Below are 26,192 nucleotides of genomic sequence, written 5' to 3'. Positions count from 1 at the left end.
TCTTTGTGATCACGACCCCCTTTCCCTTACAACAGTTCCTGGTTTCCTCTCCCTTACCTGACTAGATCAAGCCCCATTTCTTCCCCCTCCTTCTCATTCATCTCAGCTTTGTCCCACAGCCAGCCATCTCACCAGCCCCACTTCATGTGATTTCTCCACTATCTTCTACCCTCAGATGACACCAGCTGCTCGTGGCTCCCAGCCTTAGTCTCCCCTCATTCTCACAGTTCATCATCACCACTTTCCAGCCATCTGGCCAAACTCAGTCTCGTTTATCTCCTTGACGTCAATCAGTTCTGTCACCCCTGTCTTTGTACGTCCTTCTACCTGCTGCAGGTGTGCCATCAGGTGCTTCTCAAGAAGGGGAGGCGAGATGGGCTCCTTTGTGCTGAAGTGCTGACATCCAGACTCACACTCTCACTCAAGACTAGGACAGCTAGAGGCGACCACTGCTAGGAATGCCGGTTTGGCCTCGGAAGGCCCACGTGCAGGCAAAAGAGTGCCCTGACACGCTGCTGCCAAATTCTGAGTCACCAGAATTTCTCCTTGAAGGATGAAGAGCACACGAAGAGAGTGACACCTCAATGCCAAGCCTCACAGCTTGCTATGGATCTGTTTCAGCATTCATGTAAACCCTGAACTGGCTGAGTGGCATCAGCACCGAGTACTTCAACGGGCTGGACGAGAAAACATAGAAAAGATTTCATGGATTTGGGAATTGGAGAAGATCACTGGAAAAAAACCCACCTGCTATAACTCCTGCGTTATTCATTGGTATAACCTCACAATTTACAATTAATGACTAGGACCGTCACAGTCAAAAGAAAAATTAACTGTGGGAGGGATCTCAAATCTCCAGCCCATGCCTCCAACTTAGCAAGTCATCTCTACTCCCCAACATAATTCAGTGCGCATTTAAATGCCGCTGGAGATAGTTCCGAAGTTGGGTTCTTCTTAGAATGAGCAGAAGAAAGAAAGTGAACTCCCACAATCAATAGGAGAGGATTATTTTCTAAGAAAAGATGACAAAATTCACTACCTTGTCTTCTAGGGTGTTAACAGACTTTCTGGTAACAGTTAAAGCAACTTCTTAACTGTATTTAATTGATTAAAATGTGTCAATTATATTATACTTTTGTAAAATACTCACTGGAGGGCCTCAGATGAGATGACCTATTTTCTGTGAACAGACAACTCTAGAAGGGCAGCTGGAAGCTTAAAAGATTGGTATCCCTGGATCAAGTTATTCCGTCTTTTCTCCTCCCTTTTCCTGTAAATGGCTGTTGATGGGGCTAAATGGCAATTCCCCAAAAATACGACAGAAAGACATGTCTGACTCAGCTTTATTTAAATCGAGATATTTCCACTTTTAATTAAAATGTTTTAGATTTATTAGATTCTGGAGTTTTGGATTTATGCAGTCTGTACAAGTCTGAAGTCAGCTTGGTTCTTTATTAAATTAAAAATATCCTGAGGCAATTTTTGATCTTTGGAGAGTTACATGCTTATATGAAAGTTCAATTGGTTGGAATGAACTGTCTGAAAACCTTAAAGTTGATTGTTTAAACAAGGGAAAGAAAATACCTCTGAAGCAAAGCAGCAGCTACTAGAAAAGCACCCCCGAACATTCCTGAGATTATTAATACTACTTTTTTTTTTTCCTTTTCGTGCAAAGCTATGCTTTATGCTTGGAATGCAATGAAACTTTGGATTAAATAAAAATTGAAGAAATGTCAAGCAATCACAAACACTGCTGCTCTTGGAAGTGTCTGCCAAACCAGAGCTATTAGTTCTCACAATAACAGGCCATCAAGCCTCTCACATACTTCACAGTAATTATTTATGATTCTGAAGAGGTGTGCTAAGCATCTTGAAAATATAAATTAATGCACTAAGAACCTGCAATCTTAACATTTGATCTCAGAAGCCACGGGGAAGAAATACACTGAAGCACAAAAGCAACTTGTCATTTGCTTTTTGCCTGCTTTAGAGCATGACAAACTCACTGGATATCCCCAAAAGTTAGAGCAAAAGAAATAAAACAATCAAAAGTAGAAAAATACAGATTAGAGATTTGCTGTTTCTGAATGAGCGTTAACATAAGAAGCACACAGAATATGATTTAACTCTACACAAATGATTGACCAAAATACGAGCCTTTTTCTTCCACCTACTTCTGTAGTATTCTGCCCGAGGTGGGACTGGCTCAGACCCCCTCCCGCTCCTGGCTTTGAGGTTCAGATGCAGAACTAACAGCAGAGCAGCAGAGCAAAAGAATCAGAAGCCATCAGTAAACCCGCAAAGAGGCACAATGAAGACATTTCCGAGGCAGGGCTGATGGAGGCCAAGCAGCGACAGCAGCACGGCAGGGGCACGGGGCTGCCTGCTGGGGTCCCTGACGCAGCGCTCCCACAGGCACTGCGTCTCGGAGAGAACCTGGGGTCCTCCACACGGAGAGCTGCATCGTGCGGCAGAGACACGGTCACTGCCCAAACCCCAAGATTCAAGCGACTTCAGTGGGATGTGTTCAACTGTAAAGCCAGCAGGAATGCTTTCCTCTTCCCACCAAGTTTAGTGAGTACCGGATTCAGAGTTTTAAAACACACACCCTTGTCAACAGCTACAAATACCTTTTGTTTTTAGGACAGCACAGTTAAACACTCTCCTCTAATGTTCTACCACTGAACTTTGTATCAGAAAACCCCTTAGAGACTAGGGTTGCATGTGGGCACATCCTAAGTTATCACTGGGGCACAGCGGAAGACAGAACATTCTGCTCTTCTCTGACTCAAACAGGAGACAACATGAGGCAAGCAAATACCCAGCTTATCTAAATTATCCTTTTAAATAGTCATCAAGAGCAAAATGCTACAGGGTTAAAGTTTGACAATCAGAGCAGAGCTTAAAAGTACTGCAGGGCAATGGCCGCTGAATCTATGAGTGTATTTTTGCAAGAGCTGAAATAATTTGCTAGCATAACACTGAGTACCAGGAAGATAACTGACCAATACGACCTGGCTGAGTTAAATCCCTGAGAATACAGGTATGCAGGCTCGTGGAATTGCATTGCATTTTTTTATTTTACAGGTCATGTTTCAGAGCTTTTATTTCTGTTCTACACCCATCACTCTTCCCATCTCTTTCATCGTCTATTGTACAGGAGCTCTCACTGACCTGTGTGACCTGTACTACATCACCATACTCCTTCCCACCTTGACAAACCCAGCTGAAGTACTCAGAAGTAACACTATATAAAATACAATGAGATGTTGATTTGCTAGGTCCCATTATCAACACAGAGTATAAGCCTGTAGAAATAAAGATCATTAAAAAGATAAAGATTATCTTTTTTTTGTTTGATTGTTTGTTCTGCTTAAATAACATTCCTGGGGTTTATTCCTGGGCATTTACTACGCTGGAAGCTCTATATGTCAAACACGAACAGAAAATAATTTCTTTGAGTTTTGGTCTCACTCTCTCCACATTTAATTGGATTAAACACTTCCCCTCTCCTATAATGCAAAGGCTTCCTTTACTTTTATTCAACCTTTTTCTTCTTGTGAGAGGAAAGCAGTGGAGAATAGAGAGGCACAAAGGCAACTTGAGGCAGACTGGAAGCAGAAAAGAAGGGAGAAAGACAGAAACTAATGGAAGGCAAAAGAAAACAGAAAACACTTGGCAACACAGCGGACTCTCACAGTTAAAGGAGAGAGCAGGAGCCTGCTCTAAACCCCACAGCTGAGTGAGAACCTTTCCTTCAGGCGCAGAATCTCTGACCGGACCGTCCACAAAGTAGGGAGGCTAGGACCATTTTTCCAACAAATCCTGTCTAGTCTTCTCAGTAACCCACCCTACATATCCTGAAAGCAAGGTGCTTGCCAATTTGCTATGAATACCAAAAAAAGTTACTGCTGTGAGTACTCTCCATCCTTACACTGGAGTCAGCGGTGTTGCCTGCCTGCACAAACCTTCACTAGTCCAAACTCTCCACACGAGTGAAAAACCTTTTCAGTCCCGCACTGGGCAGCGTCACCTCAGCACACCTCTCCTCCCAGCTGCAGAGCCATGGGTGGCCCACTCTCACAGCCTTACCCAAATGTAATTTCGTCCATAACACCCACATGACTGACCTCAAAACATCTCTCATTGCTTGGCCAGAATTCCTCAGCTTGTTCAGTCTTCTCCACTTCATTTATAATGTGCAATAGTCTTATGTCTTCCACACAAATCCTGCTTGCTGTACTATGAGAGCCTTCACCCAGCTTTGCTCCTTCTCCAAGAGACCTCTAGATGAGTGCCATGGAGTAAAATCCACCAGACCTCACTCTACCACTTTCCACCAAGCACAGATGCATAATACTTCTTCTGTTAATCCATCTCAAATGTAATCTCTCTGACCTATTTCTTACAGTCGTACTGAACACAGTATCTGCTATAGTCAGCTTACTGACAGCATTTCACAGTTTTCCCTACAGGATACCCCGACAATTACTTCACAGAACATCTTCCCCAAGAATGCCAAAGACTTTTGAGAGTGCAAGTGACAGATAGTTCCTCTCTTTCCTGCTTGGCATCCTCCTTATTTTTTAAATCACGGACACACTCAACTGATTTTACTCAATCCTGTCTCATAATATTCTGTAGCTTCCTATTACCCATATAGCACCTTCAGTAGAAAACTGAATGGTTTTCTCATCATACATATAAATGCTCAAGGAGTTTTAAATAATAAATAATGAAATGGACTGAATTTCAACTGTACTCAGATTACTAATAAGCACCTATTTTTATTTGTGTGGACAATAACTGAATCAATAAAAGTACATATTAAAGTGCAATATGTAATAGTGTAAAAAATATCTTTCAATTAAGCCAGAGTATACTACTAACAACACTTATGCTGTTTTTCTAATATGCTAATCAGAGTGATGAATCATTCACGTGAAATCACGGAAGTGTAACAGGCTAACCTTTCTGCAGCTGATGTGGACTGCCTGACTGATGCCACTTGGTCCTATGTCTTCCTCTCTGCTGTCACTGCCCTCTCAGAACTTTTATTTCAGTCACCTAACGCAACTTAGTAAAATGGTAAAAACAAACAAGTGAATTTGCTAATCCATGAGAACTACAGAGGTTATAGCATTCTCATAATCCTTTTCATCAGAGGGGAGAACACAGAAGGGTTAAGGTTAGAAGGTTATCTGGTCCAACCCAGCTGCTCAAGCAGGGTCACCTAGAGCAGGCTGCCTAGGACCATGTCTCCAAGGAAGGAGACTCCACACCCTCTCCGGGCAACCTGTGCCAGTCTTCACTCACCCTCACAGTGAAAAAGTGTTTCCTGATGTTCAGACAGAGCCTCCTGTGTTTCAGCTGGTGCCCGTTGCCTCCTGTCCTGTCACCCCTGAAAAGAGCCTGGCTTCGTCCTCTTTGCATCCATCCTTCAGGTATTTATATACATTAATAAGATCCTCCCTGAGCCTTTCTTCTCCAAGCTGAGCAGTCCCACCTCTCTCAGCCTTTCCTCAAATGTGAGGTGCTCCAGTTGCTTCATCATCTTCATGGCCCTTCACTTGACTCTATCCAGTAGCTCCACCTCTCCCTTGTACTGGGCAGTCCAGAACTGGACACGGTACTCCAGGTGTGGCCTCACCAGTGCCAAGTAGAGGGGAAGCCTCACCTTCCTCAACCTGCTGGCACACTCCTCCTCATGCAGTTCAGGATACCACTGGCCTTCTTTGCGGTGAGGGCACATTCTTGGCTCACGTCCAAACTGGTGTCCACCAGGACCCCCAAGTCCTTTTCTGCAAAGCCACTTTCTCGCCGGTCAGCCCACAACCCGTACCGGTGTCAGGGCTTGTTCCACATGCAGAACTTTGCACTTCCCTTTGTTGAGCTGCATGAGGCTGCCACCAGTCCAGCCTGTCGAGGTGCCTCTGGATGGCAGCATGACCCTCCAGATGTATCAGCCACTCTTCCCAGTTTTGTGTCATCAGCAGACTTGCTGAGGGTACACTCATTGACCGCATCACCCAGACAACTACTGAAGATGTTAAACAGGACTGGACCCAGTACTGTCCCCTGGGGTACACCATTAGTCACCAGCCTCCAACTACACTTTGTACCACTGATCAACACCCTGGGGGCCCAGCTGTTCAGTCAGTTTTCAGTCCACCTCACTGTCTTCTCATCCAGTCCATATTTCATCAGCTTCTCTATGAGGACCTTACAGCAGACAGTATTGAAAGCCTTAAAATAGAAGATGGAATATACTCTTAAATCCATGGCAATCTCCCTGAGCTAAAGGCACAGGACTCTGACCTAAAATGAGTATGTTACAGTACTCTGTGTATTAGCAAGCACAACGTAATAGAAAAGCAAGAATAATGTAAAACAAAATATGCTGAGTTTATATACCTAAAAGTACCATTTAACTTTGTTTTATATTGCATATTATGTTAATAAGCGTGTTCTGCATTTAAAATGTCAGTGCTTCGCAAATCAGGGAGGATCTCATCCCACATCCTTCAGTTGTCATCCCTTTTCAGAAAAGGGGAGCCAGCGCATCTGGAATCTAATTAAAAGATCAGTAGGATTCTCCTTCAGAAGGTTCACATAACAAGTGACAGGAAACGGATCTGCTGCCACTCAGCACTTCCAGCTTGCTGAACCTTTAAGACTTAGTTTAGAAGCCATATCAGCTGTGGCTACTTTTTTTAGAATTTTCTGCTATTTATCTGCAATTTCAACTTAAACAGCTTAACAGAAGAACAAAATTTTAAAATGCAACCTATTTAGGCTAGATACGTAGAAATAATAAATAAGTGATCTAACAAGGACAAGCAACGTATGTCATTAGATGAAAATCGAGAACACTTAGCTGACTCTCATCTCACAAGCACTGATGTGTAAACATCCTCTTAGTACCGTAATGCTTTGCATCCAGTAATTACTAACTTATAGGCACCAGCACTCCCGAATTCCACACAATGCTCCATGAACATGACAAAAGCCAGAAGCTTGGACACAGTCCATCATAAATCACAAAATATTTATCAATCAGTAGTTGGAATTTCATCTGTAAGGCATCGCCACCATTTCCAGTGAGCCTTGGCCATACAGGGGAAAAAAAAAAAAAAAAAAAAGATTTTGCTATCCTCATAATTTTTGGTGACCTGGCAGAAGCCAGACTGACTGGATATCAATTACATACTTTGCATCCCAAGCCTTAACAAGCTATGTGCATCTTTTCTATGAACTAAGAACCAGCTGCTTGCATAAAGGCACGCCCACACATTAACCTCATTTACAGTTATATTAAGATCACTGCAAAGCTACTGATTTTCCACACTCAAGAGATGATACTATACTTGTAAGTATTTAGTTACATTAGGATTATAACCCCAAAATGTGCTGAAGTAAATCTGATTTGCTATGGAAGGATTATTGGTCTGAACAGAGTAGGTAACTTATTGAAAAAACTAAGTAAAACCTTACTGATCTAAACAGAAGTTATTCTAGTTTGGTTTTCTATAGGACTCTTATCTAGCGTTAGAAACAAGATTCTAGATCTTAAATGATGCTATTTTTCTGATACTAGATGCATATTAATTTTACAGGCCCAGTACAAACATTTAACCCAGTATTTTCTGCTTCCAGCAAACATGTAGTACCAAGACAGCAAGGTGCCTTATTTGAACAAGTTTGTCGACTTGTGAATGCTCATGATAAAAAGAACAGCAGGCATTTGTTCCTGTGAAAATGGAGAATTGATTATTTCTAGCACATCAGTGTATCTAAAGAAAATTTACACTCCTTCCAACAACTTTTGCACTGATAACAAAAACCTATCATCTTTATCTCCAGAGAATCAGAAAAGACTACTAAAATGTATTACACACCACCTCCTACAGATCTAGGGTACATGGCTGCCGCAAAGGAACCACCCGCATCTCCCATGAGTCGGGACCTGCAACACAGAGCAGACCCCTGACTCGTCAGCTGGTTGCCAAGCAGCCTTTGGTCCATGACTGTCTCACTGCAACATCAAATCAACCTGATTTCAGAGTACGGCAGGAAGCGCTGCATATCTTGTAAAATTAAGATTACAGTTTCGAAAATCTGGGTTTTTCCCCTCAACTATTACAGTGTATAACAGTAAGCAATAGACTGATAAACTATATTGTGTTCAACTAGTTGACGATGCATTGACCATGCCTGTTCGCCTTTGCTATCCCTTCAAATAATCTAGTTTTCCAGCATGGTCACTCACACACACACACACGCACGTGCACACGCACACATGCACGCACACACGCACAAAAACTACAAAGCCTGCTTACAAGAATATTGACAGTTCTGAATTTAGTTTCCATAGCATTTGCCCCAATAGCAGAGAGAAACCCATCCATTTTTTTTTTCCCAGATTGTTACCTCAGTACCTTCCCCCAAAGGAGGGATAATTTGGTTCTTGTTCCATATACTAATTCATGCAAATATGTAAGATGAAATGCAGAAACACGTCTTTAAAACGAAAGGGAAAGGTCTGACCACTAAGCTTTGAAAATCTGCAAATTTTCATTTTGGTATATATGATTTATCACCCGAAAATGAGAGCTTACAATAAAAATAATTCTCAAACTATGACAAGACTATAGAATCAATAGGCCAGTGATCATAGCTGGCCCAAGTCTTTTCAGCTCAGTAACCTTCCCTGGCCATTACAACGCCCACATTAAACACACACCTGTCCTTGACGTCTTTCATAAGCTGCTGCAAGTCAATCTCCTGCTTCCTGAGGTTTCCAAATGAGGACTGGTTTTCCACATAGCCCTTCCCTCCAGCTCCCAGGCTGATCTTTCCAAATGAAGTTTCAATACTTCCTTGAACAAAGTCTTCGAACTTCCCCATATATTTTGCAAAGTCAGACTCCACAATTACTAGGAAAGCACAGGTAGAAATTACTTTTATTGAAGAGAAGTGCTGAAATGGTCCTGAAGTGATTGGAAAAACAGAAACTTACAGAAAATATGACAAGTTAGCGAAGGCAAGGAACAGTACTGAGCAGGTAAATCATGAAATTTACAGCTCTGCAACTCTTATTTCTGCTTCCTCCATTTTTTCATCATCTTTTCTCTGCCATCTTTTATATTTTGCCATTTTAGAAAACATAAGGTGATTGAAATGCCGAGCTAAAGTGCTACGGAAGATTTATAAAGAATGATTGAAATTTAATTCAGCTACAAGGAAAAACTACAAAGCAGACCTGCTTGTACAATGTGGTTAATATTCTGCCATTATCTTGACCTATCTCATTACAGGCCTGTCCCTAAGCTCAGTGAAAACACCAACAGAAGCATCCAATTGGCTTAAAACAACTCTGAAACATATCTACCTATAAACCAAAGAACTGACTCAGAATCAGCTAATCTTCCAAGCCAGCTACAATTAAAATCTAAACTCAGGGATTTATATATGTTCCATATGGAACTGTGACATGCCTGAAAATATGGGATTCCATATCATTAATCCGAAAACCTGGTTAGGACTAGTTGCAGCTGGATGAAGAAAGAAGTACAAGAGTCAGCCATCTTCAACAGTCTGTGCAAGAAGAAAGGAAGCAGTGGTAAAACTTGCTTGGCCTTGCCTGTGCAACCATTCCTTGGGCTACTGTCACCAACAAGATACTGTTTATCCAGGGCTTTTTGACCTGGATCACAGTATAGTTAGGCTACTATCACATACTGGAATCCCCCCAAAAGATTCCAGGGCAGCTCCTGTGGCTGTAGACAGCACTGTTATCACACAGTAAAACTGTACAGCTTGACAACCTTCAGCACTCCATTTCAGCAGCCTAGCTACGCAAAACTTTTTTTTTTTTTTCAACAGACATTTATTATTAGTGGTTTTAGTTACATAACAGTGAAGTGAGAAAAGACCCAGTCACCTCATTTCCACAGATGGAGAATGCTTTAGAGCATTCCTCTGAAAGAAGCCCTGTAGAGACAGGACTGAGAATAATAACAAAAAAGATTAGGCTTTGCACTCTTTTTATCCGCAATAATAGTGTTGTCCGAGTACAGCTTTACCTGGTTTTATCGGTTCGTCTTCAGTAAGCACATCACTCAAGGTGACTGTTAAGAAATGATACTTGGGCTTCTGCCAGCACCAGAATTTCCTCCTCTTTGTAACTAAGCTCAGCAGCTGCAGCTTGTCTGAGGCATTCAAGTGGGAGACAGGGATCAAGTCACCTCCACTGCCAGTTTCTCTCACAAAATTCTTTGTTGCTTTTGCGAACATCTTCAGAAATCAATTAAACCCTGAAAGAATACATTGGTTTTTCAACAACTACCATTGGAAAGTACAAATATTTACATAATTACTTTCAGAAGTTCTTCATAGCATTGGTATTAATGCAGAAACAGTGAGTGTTTTCACCCTGCCTTCTCCACTCTGAGCTGGGAGTCATGACAGTTCAAACCACTTAACCCAAAGTAAAAAGATTTTCATAGTAACAGACAAAAGAACTTTAGTTAAAACTTTATATAAGCAACAATGAATAAAGAATGATGCATTGCAAACATGATATACAAGGCTTAAACATTACAATAATGCATGAAATTTATGATCATGCAGATAACAAAGAAAGAAAATAAATGTGTGAGAAAATAAATACTCCAATCTACAGCTGAAAAGTTCCTTCAAGGAACACTCACAAGTAATTAATCTGTTAGGCAGGAAAAAACTTACACATCTTACCTGAAGTTCTAAGAAAAACCACCTACTAATGAGCACCCTGCAGAGACCGGCTGGGATGACGAGAGCACTGGCGCAATGGCAGAGGATTCCTGCCTCCCCACAAAATCCTTCTTTTATTACCTAACATAGACTCATCTTGCTCCATATAAGGTAATTGGGTATTACTCACACTAATTATCTTGATCTTTTTAACAATGAGTAAACACATATGGGGATAATAAAAATTTTTCTCTAAAAAGCAACAAATATTTGTACTGGCATCTTTGTGACTAAGTTTTGTTTCTGAACTACGCCCCTGGAAAGTCCCAATTAATTTTTTTCTTTCTGAACCTTTTCACCGCCAATGTTTTCCAACTTTGTATTTCCCATTAGCGTAACTACAGCTAAACTGAACATATGCTATTTGCAACTGTTATTTGTATCTACTGAACAGTTACATACATTATCTTACTCTAGCTTTTAAATACCTGAAATTAAAAAACATTGGCATCTCTTATTGTGTAAAGTTTCCTTTATCCCAAGCAATGCAGTTTGCTGTATTTACAAGAAACTTTTAAAATAAGGGAAACTGCCTAAACTCACAGGAGAAATGGTAAAAATGACCATTCACAAGTGCTAAACATACAATTCTAATAAACTAATTTTTGATATTTTAAAAAAATCTAATCTTCTTTAGTTTTTCAACTCTGTGTTACTGTATCTAATGATAATTTCAGAATTAAATCAGTTTTTTAAAGTCGGCAGTATTCCTTTGAATCCCCCAGCTGACACTGACTGGGAAGCTCAACTAAGAGCACAAGATGTCTTATCTAGGTATTCACACATTCACAATTAATTACCTGTCTTGCTCTGCAGAGATGTTAAATGTGTCATTTACAAATACAGGCCAGAATACGTTAGAACAGACTTCAAACAAAAAATATTGCAGTGGGCACTCAAGATTATTGAGAGAAAATGGAAAACTGAATAAAGATAGTGGCTGGACCACAGGCTTCATGTTTTAGTACCAGCTGGAAGACCGGGGTGGGGAGTGGGACACAACACCAAACCAAAAAACCAACTTTTGCAGATGGGAACTGACCTTTCCATTAGATTTTCCCAAATCCCACTTCGGAGAATATTTCCCACAGTATTTACCAATGGATGTTCAGGTATCTACCAGCTCACGAAACCCCTATGGCCTACTCTTAGTTCTCTATGTAAGCAATTAAACGGTGTTTCCCAATAACACCTGCATGGAAAGGATCTGAACTATATGCACTGGGAATACTTCCCCTGACTTTCTTGTTCCCTGACCTTTTCCTAACTCTGAACTGAGATCGATTTTTTGCATTCTTAAGTATGTTCTTAATTTCCCCAGTTTTAATCCCAGTGAGAGGACAAGCAATGCAGCTCCACTACAGCGTAAAAAAACCCCAAAATCAAACAAACCAACCCCCCAACAGCCCACAAAAACTAGTTTTCTTTTTCCCTGGGACTTCTTTTGCATGACACTGTATTTCACAACCAACCAGACGACTGATTTGTAATGGCGGGGCCCATCAAGAAAATTCTCACTGCCTGCATTTCCTGCTCTTCGCCAGCATAACCTTCTTCAAACATTTCTGTGCCTTACATGACTGTTCAGCCCATTTTGATCCCATTCCTACCTGACCAGCTCCCATGGGCATAGGCTCTGAAAAGGCCCACCAGTTTCTGAGGAGTTTATGATAAGACAAATAGCAAAAGCAGTTCCTATGACTGGACATTGTTACACACTCACTGAATCCCATGGGAAGAACCATTATCACCATTCTATAAAACCTCCGACTCATGGCGGTTTGTCTGCACTCCAAGTCGCTACATTTTTTGCTAGCAATAAGGACACCTGGGAAGACCAGAGTGCTTATGTGGACTGCTGCGACTCACCGGGCAGCAGAGATGGGCCTGTCTTCAGCCTCAGAGCGACAACATCAGCGTCTCCCACACTCCGCTGTACTGGGAATGTCTTCGCAGGGAGCATATTTGCTGCTGCAGCTGTACCTGCAAAGCAAGAATATTCTATCCAAATTCCTGTTTATGTCTCTTTGGATACCGTACCTTTAACACAAATTCTAAAATGCACCCAAATATCTTGTTTCACCAGTCCACAACACAAAGGCATAGAGCAATTGAATATGCCTTTAGCCAACACCAGGGAGTTAATACAGCTACCAGAATCAATGGCATCCTGACTGAACGGACACGGAGCGGTTATGGACACAGCATTAAGAAAACTCTGCCTTTGGAGTTTCTTCCTCTGGAAATTTTGTTAGAGCTGTGCTTTGTTTGGCAGATTTAAAAGGAAAGGTATCAAAGCTGGTAGGAAAAGCCTGTCAGAGTGAATTCACCCTTGTAGGTTGATAGCTAGGCGTGAAAGCAGGAAAGGAAGGAGAAGTACCTTCCCTGCCTACTGAGAAACCTGAAATTAGCCTGAACCCGGGCTACGAGAGGATTATTCCACCGAGAGGATGAGATCAAGCGAAGATATTTACAGCAACTTCATTGTTTACTTAAGCAAACAAATCCCTGCTTCTTTCCTCTGTCACAGCTCCCTAACCCAGTACAGTGGGACATGATATCCAAAGAAACATTTTATGAATAATCAGCGTTTACCTTTGTCAGCACAAAACCAAGTTCTTAACAGTTGCTCGGTATTTCTTACGTTCTGCATACACATATGCTGACCTTTACTGGAGACACAAAACAGGTTTTTTTTTGTTTTTGCATTTAATGTCAGATTACCCAGCACCCCGGGCACGGTACACAGGGAACTCGGGAAGAGGGTGACAACTGGATGGCCACACTTGTTGGTACGCCCGTTGCCAACCCGGGCTGTAAGGCAGTGCTGTAAAAGCACAGTCCCTGGAGGCCAACAACGCCCAGGCAGGAGCCACGGCGCCGGGGAGCAGCCAGGCATCCACTGGGCTGTGCAGCAGTGGTACGGCCTTCGAATCCTAACGAAGCCGGAGTTACGCTGGAAGGCAACTAGAGCTCTGAAGTGATGACAAGCAGTACGTGTGGTTTATTACAAAACCTCACATCCGTTATCACCTCCTTCTAGACAAATTAAAAAGCAGCCATAAAAGCTGACACGCAAAGCCGAGCAGGGATGTTCATGCACCAAAACTCGGTCCTCGACCACGGACGTGGCCCCCAAAAAACACACCCAACGCGTTTCAGCCCTCCTCCGCGCCCCGAGAGCTCCACGGCACCCGTCTCCCAGGACCTGACGCCACACGAACCCGCAGCGGCTGCAGGCACCCAACAGGGCCGCGGCGCCCTGACCCGGGCGAGGCGGGGGCCTCAGGCGTCGGCAACGGGCCCGAGGAGCGAGGAGAGGGACGGGCAGGCGTGAGGAGAGAACGAGCCGCCATCGTCCCCGGCGAGCAAGCGGCCGGGCCACCTCGCCCAGACCCGGCGCCGAGGGGGCCGATGTGGGCGCCCGGCTCCCCCTCACACACTGCGGCGGCCGCCCCGCACCTGCACCCCTCTCGCAGCCACCGCGCGGGAACGGCAGCCCCTCAGCCTTGTTCTCCCGCCGCGAAGCCGCGGGCAGGCACCGAGGCAGCCGCAGCGGCTCCTCCCCAGAGTGCGAGAGGGTCGGGTGGGGCGGCGGGGGGCACAGGGCGCGCCGAGACCACGCTCCGCCTGCCCCGGGCAGCCGGCGGTACGCGGGGTCTGAGGCCGCCGGGAAGGGAGGAGCGGCGGCGGCCGGGGCCCCTCCACGGGCGCTGAGGAGGCAGGCGCGGCCGGGCCCCACAGACTCCCGGGCCTTCCCCCTACTCACGGCTTTCCCGGCGATCCCCGCCGCCGGGTCCCGAGGATGCGGCGAGCTCCGCCCGCGGGGCGTGCCGGGCCGAGCCGCGCCCGGGGGCGAAGCTCTGCGAGGCGGCAGGGCAAGCTCCCGCAGCAGGGGGGGTTTGCTGCTGGCGCTGTGGCGCGGCGGGAGGAGCGCAGACCCCGCCCGGGTGCCGGGGCCGTACGGGGAGGGCGCGGCGGGGTCCCTGCGCGCTGGTGCGGGCGCCGCCATGTTGCCGCGCAGGGCCGCCCCGCCGCATGCCGGCAGCGCTGAGGCCGGAGCGCTGGCGTTGTCCGCCTGCGAGACCCCGGGGCGGTTTCCGCTGAGTTTCTGGCTCCCTCACCTTCCCGCCGGCCAGCCCGCGCCGGGCCTGCCTCATCTTCCTCAGGGGTTTCAGACCCAGCTGCGAGGCAGCCCCACGCAGGGCACGGGGGTGCCGGGGGCGGCTGTCCGGCGTGGGCGCCCTGCCGGAGGTGTCCGTGTGGGGCTGCCCTGCGGGGCGAGGGGCCGCCTGGCTGTTCCCGGCGGCTCAGCCCGGGGATGGAGCGGGCGGTGTTGGCGTGATCACTTCTCAGGCAGATAACACAGAATCACAGAATGTTTGGGGTTGGAAGGGACCTCTGTGGGTCATCTAGTCCAACCCCCCTGCCAAATCAGGGTCACCTACAGCAGGCTGCACAGGACCTTGTCCAGGCGGGTCTTGAATATCTCCAGAGAAGGAGACTCCACAACCTCCCTGGGCAGCCTGTTCCAGTGCTCCGTCACCCTCAGAGGGAAGAAGTTCTCCCTCATGTTCAGACGGAACTTCCTGTGCTTCAGTTTGTGCCCATTGCCCCTTGTCCTGTTGCTGGGCACCACTGAAAAGAGTCTGGCCCCATCCTCCTGACACCCACCCTTCAGATCTTTAGAGGCATTTATAAGGTCCCCTCTCAGCCTTCTCTTCTGCAGGCTGAACAAGCTCAGCTCCCTCAGCCTTTCCTCGTAGGAGAGATGCTCCAGGGCCCTCACCATCCTTGTAGCCCTCCCCTGGACTCTCTCCAGTAGCTCTTCATCTTTCTTGAAGTGGGGAGCCCAGAACTGGACACAGAACTCCAGACGAGGCCTCACCAGGGCAGTGTAGAGGGGAAGGAGAACCTCCCTCGACCTGCTGGCCACACTCTTCTTGATGCATCCCAGGATCCTATTAGCTTTCTGGGCAGCCAGGGCACACTGCTGGCTCATGGTCAACCTGTTGTCCACCAGCACACCCAGGTCCCTCTCCACAGAGCTGCTCTCCAGCAGGTCCGCCCCAAGCCTGTACTGGTGAATGGGGTTGTTCCTCCCCAAGTGCAGGACCCTGCACTTGCCCTTGTTGAACTTTTTCAGGTTAACACCAGCAGCTTCTTTTCCCTACTGTTAATTGCCTGAGAGTGATGTTTTGTGACACAATTAAAAAGGGAGTTTTTGTGATGTCCTCTCAAATCCGGCTCAGATCACCCATGATCAGAAATGAAGAGCATCAGCGGTGAAATCTGCTGGAAGCAACAGCCCTGCCGCATCTTTGGCTGCGGGTTCGCAGCTCTGGGGTTGGCACTGTTAGCCTTGCGAAGTCACAGCGGTTGGAATGGGAGCTCCCAAGTTCCCAGCCTGGGGACCTCCAACAGCAGCACTGCAGAAAATGATAAGTGTGGTCAGTGGAGCACAGGGGGCAGGTGCATCAACTGCAGTGTGAAATACTGAGCTCCGTCACCGTAGCTCAGCGCTTTGAAAACAACGCAACACCGGAGCAAAACAACTTTATCCTTTACGATACCAAAGGGCTGATCCAGTGAGAAGCAGCTGAGTCTGCAGAAACCCAAGGACTTGTATTTCCAAGATAATAAACATCAAAGAAATATTTCCCAAGTGAACTGTGCCACAGGTTAGGTCCTTTGCTTGTGGTTTGAAGAACGAGCATTTGAGGCTTAGGGGTATAGTCACAAGTGTCGCATCACCAGGTCTTAATGGAGTAACACCTGGGCTTTGGAACAAAGGCATGTCCCTAAGTGAACAGTCCCAGGTGACAGGTTAATGCATATAGCTGAAGTGTCATCCTTTTCTTCTGTTTAACTACGTACGTTATCCAAAACTCCTAGTTAATTTCAGCAGATTTTAATCCATCGCCCCTTTCTGATTCCCCCAGGTGATATCCTTGACAATGATCAATATATTTTCCTTCTGGGGTTGCACCTGTTTACAGAAAGTTGAACAAATAGCCTGAGTGAAACTAAGCAAGTATCTGCGTTTGTGACAATTTACTTTTTATGCACTAATAAAAAAAATAATATAAAGCTCCATTCTTAGAGCCTCATCCTGAGGAAAAGCACCCACACATCCTCAGGAGATCTCTTTTTAGGACCAGCACCGTGCTGCAGAATCACTAGCTCCAGCAATAATCTCTCACAGTGGCCAGTAATAGCCCACGTTTCATCAGCTATCATGTGTTTTTCCAGGGAGTGGCAATGTGTGATTCATTTCAAATGCAAGTGTCTGCTGAAGCGTATTTTTAGAAATCAAGCCAGGAAGTTGCACTGAACCACATTACCATGGAAATATTCACTGGGGAGGGAGGACACAAATACAAACAGTGAAACTTGCTAGTCATTTTTAAGGATGTTACTGGCAGTTGCCTGCACACCAAATAAGGGGTGCCCATACCAGGAATATTTCCATCTTTTCAAGAAAAAACTTTGAGCAGAAATCTTCTATCTGCTTCAAAGACACAAGCCGATATAGGAGAGTTTTCAGATGCTTCTGCTTAATTAGAAGAGACAGCAAAACAGGTCTGAGTGTTACCAAACAGGTTTTGGGCTATGCAGCATTTCACTTAAAGGCTTCTAAAATTGTTATAAAAACTGGCTGCAAATAGGAGACATTTAGGATTGAACACCCGCCTTGAGCCTTCATGGAAGTGCTCTTTGGGTGCACTGCACAGTCAGAACTCACGGCACGGGGTTACTTCATGACCGACCCACCAACCCTCGACTGGGATGCCAGTAGGGAGAACATGGGATCAGGGAAATTCACCCTGTGAGTGTGGTCTGCGTTGGGATCTGTCTGCCAAGCACGGCGTCTCCTGAGCTGAAGCGTGAAGTGCGTCACTTCTGCGTTAGAAGATCCTTCCGCATTACTCCTGCATGAAAAGACCCTCTTGCAGAAAGAGCAGAAGGAGAAAACCAGAAACTTTTGCCTCTGGGACAAACTGCTTTCGGTACAGGACAAGATATGGCTACCTCATTTAAATAAATAAGGCAATCGACACGAGAACTTCACAGCCACAACTTAAAAATGAGTAATACACATAATACGTGAGTAATAGCACAAAAGATAGTAGCCTGAAAGGAAAAAAGAAACCCCAACACAACAGTTGTGTGCTCTTTGAACACCCCTGTGAAATTCCTCAGGCGTTAAGAGGAGAACTCCTTGAGTGGGCCACCACAAGATGTCAGCATTGCAGAATGGTTATTCCTACCGGGTGCAGAAAAGGTCTTCACATTCCGTAAGGGTTTGGCATTAGATTTTTTTTTTCTTTTTTTTCTGTACGATGATATAATCTGGCCTTATATTTTCCAACCATTGACATCAGGATACTCAGGATCAGAAGCTCCAAAAATGGCTGAAAAGGGGAATTTCTTAAATGGCTCTTTTTTTCGGTCTCTATCTTAAAAACTTTTCTAAATGCTTTGACGGGGTGGCATTAACAGCAGTGCTAATGGTATATAATGCCTTGTAGCCATCAGCGAGTTGTTTCAGGCCACATCCAGCCTGGCTAGGAAGCATTCACTGAAATTCAGCCTGTGTATTGATGCGTCAGGAGGTCGTCCAAAGCTCTCTGTTACTGTGTGCTAGGATTTCTTTAAACCCTCACACTGGCCGCACAAGGGTCTGCTGGCTTCAGTTCTGTGGAGGAAATGGGAAGAAAGCTTGAAACTATTTTGGGCTTCCATTTAGAAAAGAAGGATATTTGGGGTAGCAGATCTTTTTAAAGGTGTCCAGCAACACAAGCCAAATCACCAGCAAAAGAGTGAACTTCTTTTTCCCCCATTTCCTTTTGCAAGAATAAAAGATCTGAGCAGGTTTTTTGTTTGTTTGTTTCTTTCAAATCAACTAAGCAGCCTTTTCTTGTATTTCACATTGAAATTCATCTCCTGTTTTGGTGGGGTGCTCTGTAGTTTTCGCCTCTACCATTCAGCTCTCCAAAGCATTCCTTGTTGCAGACAACAGCTTCTTCGCTCTCCTGCTGGTCTGGCTGCCATCAGCCTTTCCGCAGCACCAGCAGCGAGTGACAGGCTTAGCAAACAGCAAGTTACTGTGTCCTGCTTCGGGGAGAGCGGTGCGAGGGCGCAGTAAGCCAGGACGGACTACCTGAGTTCAAAGGAGCCAGAATCCACTCTGCTGCACTTCCCTACCTGTTCGGCTTGTGAATGCAGCGGTGAGAAGGTGGCATCTTCAACCAGCAGATTTTGCTCGTGAGATCAGTTTGGCCACTGCTTCATTGTCAGGTTCCACTCTGCTACCTTTAGGGACGTATATGAGGAAAAAAAGAATTCACTACTGGATCATTTAGTCCCTTGGCAGGGTGACTGGAGGGTGCCACGCTGAGACGCAGGAGGAGGCAGACGTGTCCAGTGTAACTCAGTCCAGCCCATTCGCTGTAACTCAGTCAGGTCTCGGTGTCTCGAGAATTGGTGTTGGCATGGGGGGAAACGGTGCCGAATCCAGCTGTCTGTGGTAAACACGCTGCGGCACAGGGCTCCCCTCTGTCACTGTAAAAGCTCTCTTTGCCCCCCGGTGACTGTGTTTTAGGGTAGCTGTAACTTTCTCAAGACCTGCCTATGAGAACCTTGTGATTATTTGATGATCTTCCCATGATTTTGAGAAAATTGTCAGAAAGAGTAGGGTAGGGTCATGTCTAATAGATTATGGTTACCTAAGGAGTCATCTAGTGATGTCTCTAACAGTAACATGGAGTTCGCACGAAGCTGCATGAACTAAGTGCTTCTAACTTTAAATCGTAGATTGGATGGCAGCCACAGAAATTTATTTCTTTTACAATAACGATAAATGAAGACTTAGGAATAGATAATGTTTCTTGCATGTCTCAGAAGTCTTTTTCCATAATAGTTTATTATGAACCATCTGGTCTCATTAATGTTTTATCAAAAACCATCTGGCTGCTATATTGTTCAAGCTATTCAGTAGCAGGACTTCCTCATGAATTAGCCAAAAGGAATGGCTATCAAACTATTGTGTAGGAGCCCTAAACATTTATGTAGGCCCTATATAAACAGTTATTTTAAAAGCATGTTATTCCACATTAAACTACAAAAGTCAAAAATATGTATCAGTAATAAAATGTGAAATCAAGCTTATTCCCTATGCTTCTTTATTTTTCTTCTTTTTTTACATCTTTCGTTCTTGGCCAGTTGGATCTACAAAGTCAAATGGTGAACTGTATTAAAATAACAACTATCAGGATTTTTTTTTCAGTGAAACGTTGCAAACAGAGGATACCTGCCACTGAGCCTCAAAAAAATGAGGCCCTTCATATCTCTGCACACATGTTCCTTTCAGACTGGAAGCACTCTGGCAGGGTTCTTTAAAATGTAACTGTACGGCACATGGCACTATTTAAAGCATAGTTGTACAGTGCCTCGTACTATGGGCAGCCAGGTACAACATTTACAGTAGTAAATCATTACATAATATGCATTGATTTAATAAACTGTACTTGCATGCATAATTGTTCTACTGTTACATTTTCAGATCGATAAAAAATATGATTCTAAAATTGGTGCAGTTCATATTGACTTTGTTATTTATGTTAAACTTACAGTGAGTGGAAGAACTAGGGAAAGCACATCTAAAGAATACATAGAAAGTTTAGGAGAAAATTGGCAAAACAAGAGGAGTTAAATGATCTGTGGGGAAGAGCCTGTTACTGAAGCTGCCTGTAGAGAGGAAAGCTGACTGCAAGGAGCAATTTTCTTTGATCAGCTCCCCAGGTTTGTCCTGGTTCACACAATTACTCTTGCGTCCTCTGAATGGATGTGTATGCGCAAGTGCCCTCAGAAACAGTCCCTCTCTGACTGCGGGAGCAATGGATTCGGGCAGCATTGTCCACAGTGTCTGCAGTATGTGCTTGCAGCTCCTCGCAAGGCTGCCGGCCGGATGGTGTTTGTACTACGCTGACGCAGAACCGGAGCATGGCCATAGTCAAACCTTGGAAAATGTTCAGAAGCTAACGTTAATATTTCATTGAATAACACCAGATGCACATTTTCATCTACTACAACATTTGTAGCAATAGATTTATTATGACTTAAACCAAATTTTGTCTCTCCCTTTTGTTTTTTGTGCCTCCTTTGTTATATTTCCCAATTATTTTGCAACTCCTTAACCCCCATTCTCATTACCCGTTAACTGTCAGCTCAGTCTCTTGTTCAGAACTGCACGAGTGGAATTCCTGTTCCAGGGGAAGCTGAAAGGGGCTTCTCCAGGAGAACAAAGTAAATGCATTTTTGAAGTTCCCACAAAGACAGAAGTTGAGAATTTTGCTTAGAGACCTTTGAAGCAGGCCATGGCCCACAGAAGTAGCCGATGCATTGCAGAGAAGACCACAGTGGCTGCAGAAGGTCCTGTGGAGCTGCGAGGCTGCGTTGCTACGACAGGGCGAGTCAGGGCTCCCGCAGCTTCCTGGGGCCTCTGCAGCAGGAGCTGCCAGGTGCTCCCTGCGCCTTCTGCTATGGAAAGTCACACTGCAAGGAAGGACGAAAGGCAAAAAACCCACCCTGTTTCGCACAGGGCAGATAATTCAGCCCTGTTGGGTACCAAAACTAAGGTTTCTTTTTAAAGCCATTTCATTTTTCAGCTTGCTGTTGCTGCCTCCTTGTTTCAGCATGCAAAGGGTCTTCTTTTCAGTGCCTTACAGACGGTGGGGTAAGGACGCACCTGGGTGTTCCCCACTAAAGGGAAGCGGGGTGAAGAGAACACAGCTGCTTTGAAAATGAGGAGCAAGGGCTGGCAAGCAGCTCAGAACTGTGTGGGCTGCCAATTGCATGGGAGTTCCTTTTGTATTATGCAACAGTGTTGTCCCAAAAGGCAGCAAGGTACCACAAATGGAGTGCTGTGGGTCGAAAGAGGTTGGTAGTTATAAAAGGCTGTAGCTGTCCTTCAGAGCAGTGGTGTCCTGCGGATTTGTACAGGCAGTGGCTAGGGCTGGAGTCGCACAGCTCCAGGTCATTGACGCCATTTGTTATATTGCAGTTACACATCCAGACCAGGTATTCCCTAGGCTGGAGAAAAACCCATGTATGGAACAAAGTGCTGGCTGTTCTCTGGCTATCAAAAGCTTATTTTATTTGCTGTGTCGTAGGACTGAAACTGGTGTCCTTGCTGCTTGTATTGCCCTCATCTGTCTGAATGACGCATAGATTTGGGTGAGTGGCATCTGCAGCGGGTGATGCAAGTAACCTTGGGTGGATGGCTTTCTCGTTGCCAGTACTACCCTCTTTGCAACTGGGAGACGGGAATGTACTCCCCCCTAGTGAACTGGTCGCAGTCAGCTCGAGCTGGGGCTTATTTGGTTCTTCCGCAGTTACTGTCCAGCCTCACCAGTGCCAGTACACCAGGGTGTGAGCAATGCTATTTCCAAGAGAGAAGGAAGAGCAGCTGTGTCCTGAGGGGAAGTGTTTGTATGAAAGGAAACAATGAGCCATGGGGACTGGGAAAGCACACACTGCAGTCATGCTTTTGGCTAGGGCCTTGCGACTGCACGCTTCAATACTGAGAATCTTATTTCAACAATATGTACTCTTTCCTCTCAGTCCTTTCACCCATCATTTCAAACAGACAATTCCTGTCAGTATCAGGACCAAAGCACTCACATGAGCATCAGCTTTAGGAAGCTCTGCAGCTAGATAAAATGCAGTGGATCTCCTACTATGGCTTTTCTTGCAACGTGGCACATCCAGATCTCTTTTCTAGTTTCTGATATTCACAAAAGGTGAGAATATAATATCCTTGAGTTCTCTACCCTCCATCAGCTTTGACTAAAGTTTTACTCTCTCTCCAACATGAAAGGGGACAGGTTAAGGACAGGCTAGGCCCACCATCCTCTGGTAACTAGGGAACTCAGAAAAAGCCAAGCTTGCTCTAACCGACCTATTTGCAGTGGTCTTTCTCAGGTAAAGTCCTCAGCAGAAGTTTTTCCCATGAAAGGGCTTAACAATTTGGTGCACTATTTTTGAACTTCATAAGAAAATTGATTTTCCCAACCAAGAAACCTATACAGCTATTATGTAGCTCTAGTTGCTTTCACAAGATTTGTTTCACTGACTGAAGTGCAAGTAACACACAATGAATACAAGCAGGATGATCTCTTGCCTTCACTCCATCTTCAGTCTGTCAATGGCTGAAATGATAACAAACCTAAGAGTAAACAAAACAGTAAATCTCTCTCAGCTATTAGACAGGTTCTCCTCTACTAATAAATCTACATAATCTTCTTTGCTCTAGGCAGCAATCTAGGCATCGCAGACATATCCTCATAAAACCTAAGGAGGAAAGGATTTTTCAAGGCATGTACTGCAGTAATTCAGATGAGATTTATTGCAGCCTTTATCATGGCTGCTTTTTTTTTTCCCCCGCAACACAAGTTAAAAAGAAATTTGTAATTTAGAAAGCATTTTTTTATTAAAGAAATTTTAATAAAAACCCCAATATTAACTAAGCAAAAAATCATATTATCAAATTCTAACAGCTGGTCTTAGTAAAACAGCAAGTGAAACATTATCTAAGAAAATCCTCAAAGAGAAACAGTGCCCTAACCCATTAGAGAAAGCCAGTAATTATTGAAGTCTATGAAATTACAGTCAGAAATGTCAGCTGACGATCGTACACAACACCTAGTCTTCCAGGAATTTATTATTGTTCCAAGAGCCTGTAAGAACTTACATCAATGAACCCAGAGAGTCAAATTCTCAGTTCACTTAAGCCTCAGTTATACTCAGCTCAGTAGAGCAATGTTGATTTACTTCAAACATTGGTACAAAGTAGGCAAATACAGAAATTCATAAGTATGCAGCAGAATTTGGTATCTGGCCAGCTTTTAACCCCATTTAAAAGCTCAGAGTATCCCTACAAATTCTTCTGTGTCTGCTGCACTAGAGGGGGTCTAAGTTAAATATCAACAAATTGCACATGGGGAGCAATGTTTGCAAGATGAAAAAAAGAAATTTAACAGAGAAAAAAAAAGAGAAAGAAAAAGAAGCCAAGATGTCACAGTCACTATGCAGAGCAAGCTTTGCTCAGCTGTCAGTGTTTTTCCTCACGCTATGGTGGTTTGAATCATTTTGCAGTAAGCAAAATGACTTTAAAATAGAGATTACTGTAAATGAACAGACAACTGAGCTTAAACACAAATTGGATGCAAGGTCTACAGAAGCCAGGTTTACCTTACGCTTCTGCAGAGCGGAACTGCCTGTTTTGCCCGGTCAGCACTGACCACACGTGGGTACTTGGCGTGTTGTTATCTCAAGGAGCAATCATGAGAAATACACTCCATGTCCATTTCTACTGCCCTAGGTGTTTGTCGTCAGGGCCCCAATAACATGGATCCCTCGCCATCCTCCTCTCCCTTTTATAATTATGACAAAAATATTACTGCTTCTGTAAACTACTATTTTGCTAGCAACTTGAACCAAATGTTAGTTATTTCAGGTACCAATTAAAGCACATTAGATTATCTATGAAATTAATCAGAATGAAGTGATTCCCGCCGACATGATGAGCAAGTTCCAAAGTTCTTAACCCAATACAGAACCCAAATGACTGGATTTCAAACAACAGGAGCTGGTTCTTCCCACTGTAAAAGCTGTTTTTCTTTTGCCTGTATCCGTATTCTGCCATGTACAACAGCTGAGGATCTTTTGCATGGTTACAGATCTATTGATCCAATTTTCCCAGCTCTTCCTGGAACCTCCATGCTCCCTCCCACCAAATCTTTGTACACGCCAAGTCTGGGAAGTGCTGCACAGTGCAGTCAGGAATTACATGTTGGTCACGAGTTACACTCACTGTACTCCCACATTTTTCAAGATCCTAATCCATCCGTATTGCATCTTAGGCACATATGGTGAGACCGTGAGACATAGTTGAGATCTGATTGGCAGAGCTGTCCTGAATCGCCATCTCTGAGGGAAAAAACCACCACATTGATACTGTTTCCTTCCAGTTGTTTATTTTATCCAGTAAATACTATGTTTCCTTGGTTTTAAAAGTTCTTTTATGGAGAACATGTGGTTTGTGGTCTCCACATTCACGCTAAAGCATAACATTTATGCTGCACATCTGTCTACTAAAAACTGCTTTTAAGAATCAGCTTCCAGCTGTAAGAGAATTCCATCAGCTTACCCCTTTCCCTGCCCCAGTTTCTGGCATAACAGCTGTACGACAGTGCTGTACCACGTGTGCAGGTAACTAGTAGACAACTGGAGCATTGCACAACTACCAAGACAGATTGTAAGAGTGATAAATAAGGCTTCTAGCAGATGGAAGCTCTTTCATACTTGCCGTTTTGGCAAGTGTAAAAAGCACAGATTACTACAGCAGCTAGACTTATTTCAGCTGTCACCAACAACCTTTGAAGAAAGATGCTTACAATCCCTGGGAAAAAGTCAGGGTGCTCTGTGACCTTTTGCAAGTATGATTTATTAACATCCAACTAAATTGGTTACAGACAAAAATAATAAATCAGATTGCACATCAAGGTGCTCCAACATTATTACAAATTTTTGGAGTAAGTGAAGCAGAAAACAGGAATGATCATGACTACAGAAAGTTTTCTCAAAAATCTGGAAGCCATTGATAATTCCAATACATAAGATACCTTTCTTCATTCTGAAATCACTAATGCCCTATCAAAACAAACAACAGAGTCAGCATTTAGCAGCTTTGCGTATGTCATACCTCATACATGTGGTATCTTTATCCAATAGCGGAACTAGTAGAATTCTGTTAACATAAATACAAGACTGCCTGATTCTCAGCGGTACCGATCATCTCAAAGGTGTGGAGCTGAAGGAGCTCATCACCTCTGTTGGATCAATCTCCCAACCATTCTTATAAGCTTTAATACAGCTTTTTTTTAAAACAACAAAAACACCGATTCCACAATCTATATAGAAATTGAACTGCTTAAAATAATTTTTTAACATATGGCAACTATTTATGTGGAAAATTTCTCTTATTGCTTTCAAAAGCTGCAGCAAGAACAGTATCTAAGAACTGAGCAGTACAATAATACATTTGATGATAAGTTACAGCATTTACTAAGTTTCAACAGATAAGCCCGATAATGTGCAGTTTCTTATGAACCCACAGCTGCTGGAGTAAGCTGCACCCACCACTATCCAGAAAATAGAAAGGATGAGTTAGTGAATACTGTGAATTTTATTTATAGTAGGCATAATCTGTGAATGAAAACACACACAACCAAAAAAGCCATTCCATTTTAACTTCACTCTTTGAATAGCACCACCTGACTTTAGCCCTTGCAAGATGTATTCAGTTGTGTAGAGAAGCTGGATTTCATCCTGCT

General features: G+C 44.2%; 1 protein-coding gene across 3 annotated transcripts in view; it reads right to left on the bottom strand.

The window, feature by feature from the left end:
• The window catches only part of GSDME (gasdermin E), a 34,492-nt gene extending 19,848 nt beyond the window's left edge, over positions 1 to 14,644 (bottom strand). For 2 of the 3 annotated variants that reach the window (XM_075419134.1, XM_075419135.1), the window contains exons 1-3: positions 12,664 to 12,749; positions 10,086 to 10,316; positions 8,744 to 8,936 (exon numbers count right to left, since the gene is read on the bottom strand). In XM_075419134.1, the coding sequence (XP_075275249.1) occupies positions 8,744 to 8,936; positions 10,086 to 10,296 (404 nt within the window). In that variant the 5' untranslated portion in view covers positions 10,297 to 10,316; positions 12,664 to 12,749. Of the gene's footprint in view, positions 1 to 8,743; positions 8,937 to 10,085; positions 10,317 to 12,663; positions 12,778 to 14,563 lie in introns of those variants that run through there. The other variant, XM_075419136.1, reaches the window with a different exon arrangement.
• Positions 14,645 to 26,192: the final 11,548 nt, after the last annotated feature.

This window comes from Opisthocomus hoazin, chromosome 4 (assembly GCF_030867145.1).
Source record: "Opisthocomus hoazin isolate bOpiHoa1 chromosome 4, bOpiHoa1.hap1, whole genome shotgun sequence".
NCBI lineage: Eukaryota > Metazoa > Chordata > Aves > Opisthocomiformes > Opisthocomidae > Opisthocomus > Opisthocomus hoazin.
Note: the sequence above shows the minus strand (reverse complement) of the source record. Positions and strands in the feature narration are given on the sequence as shown.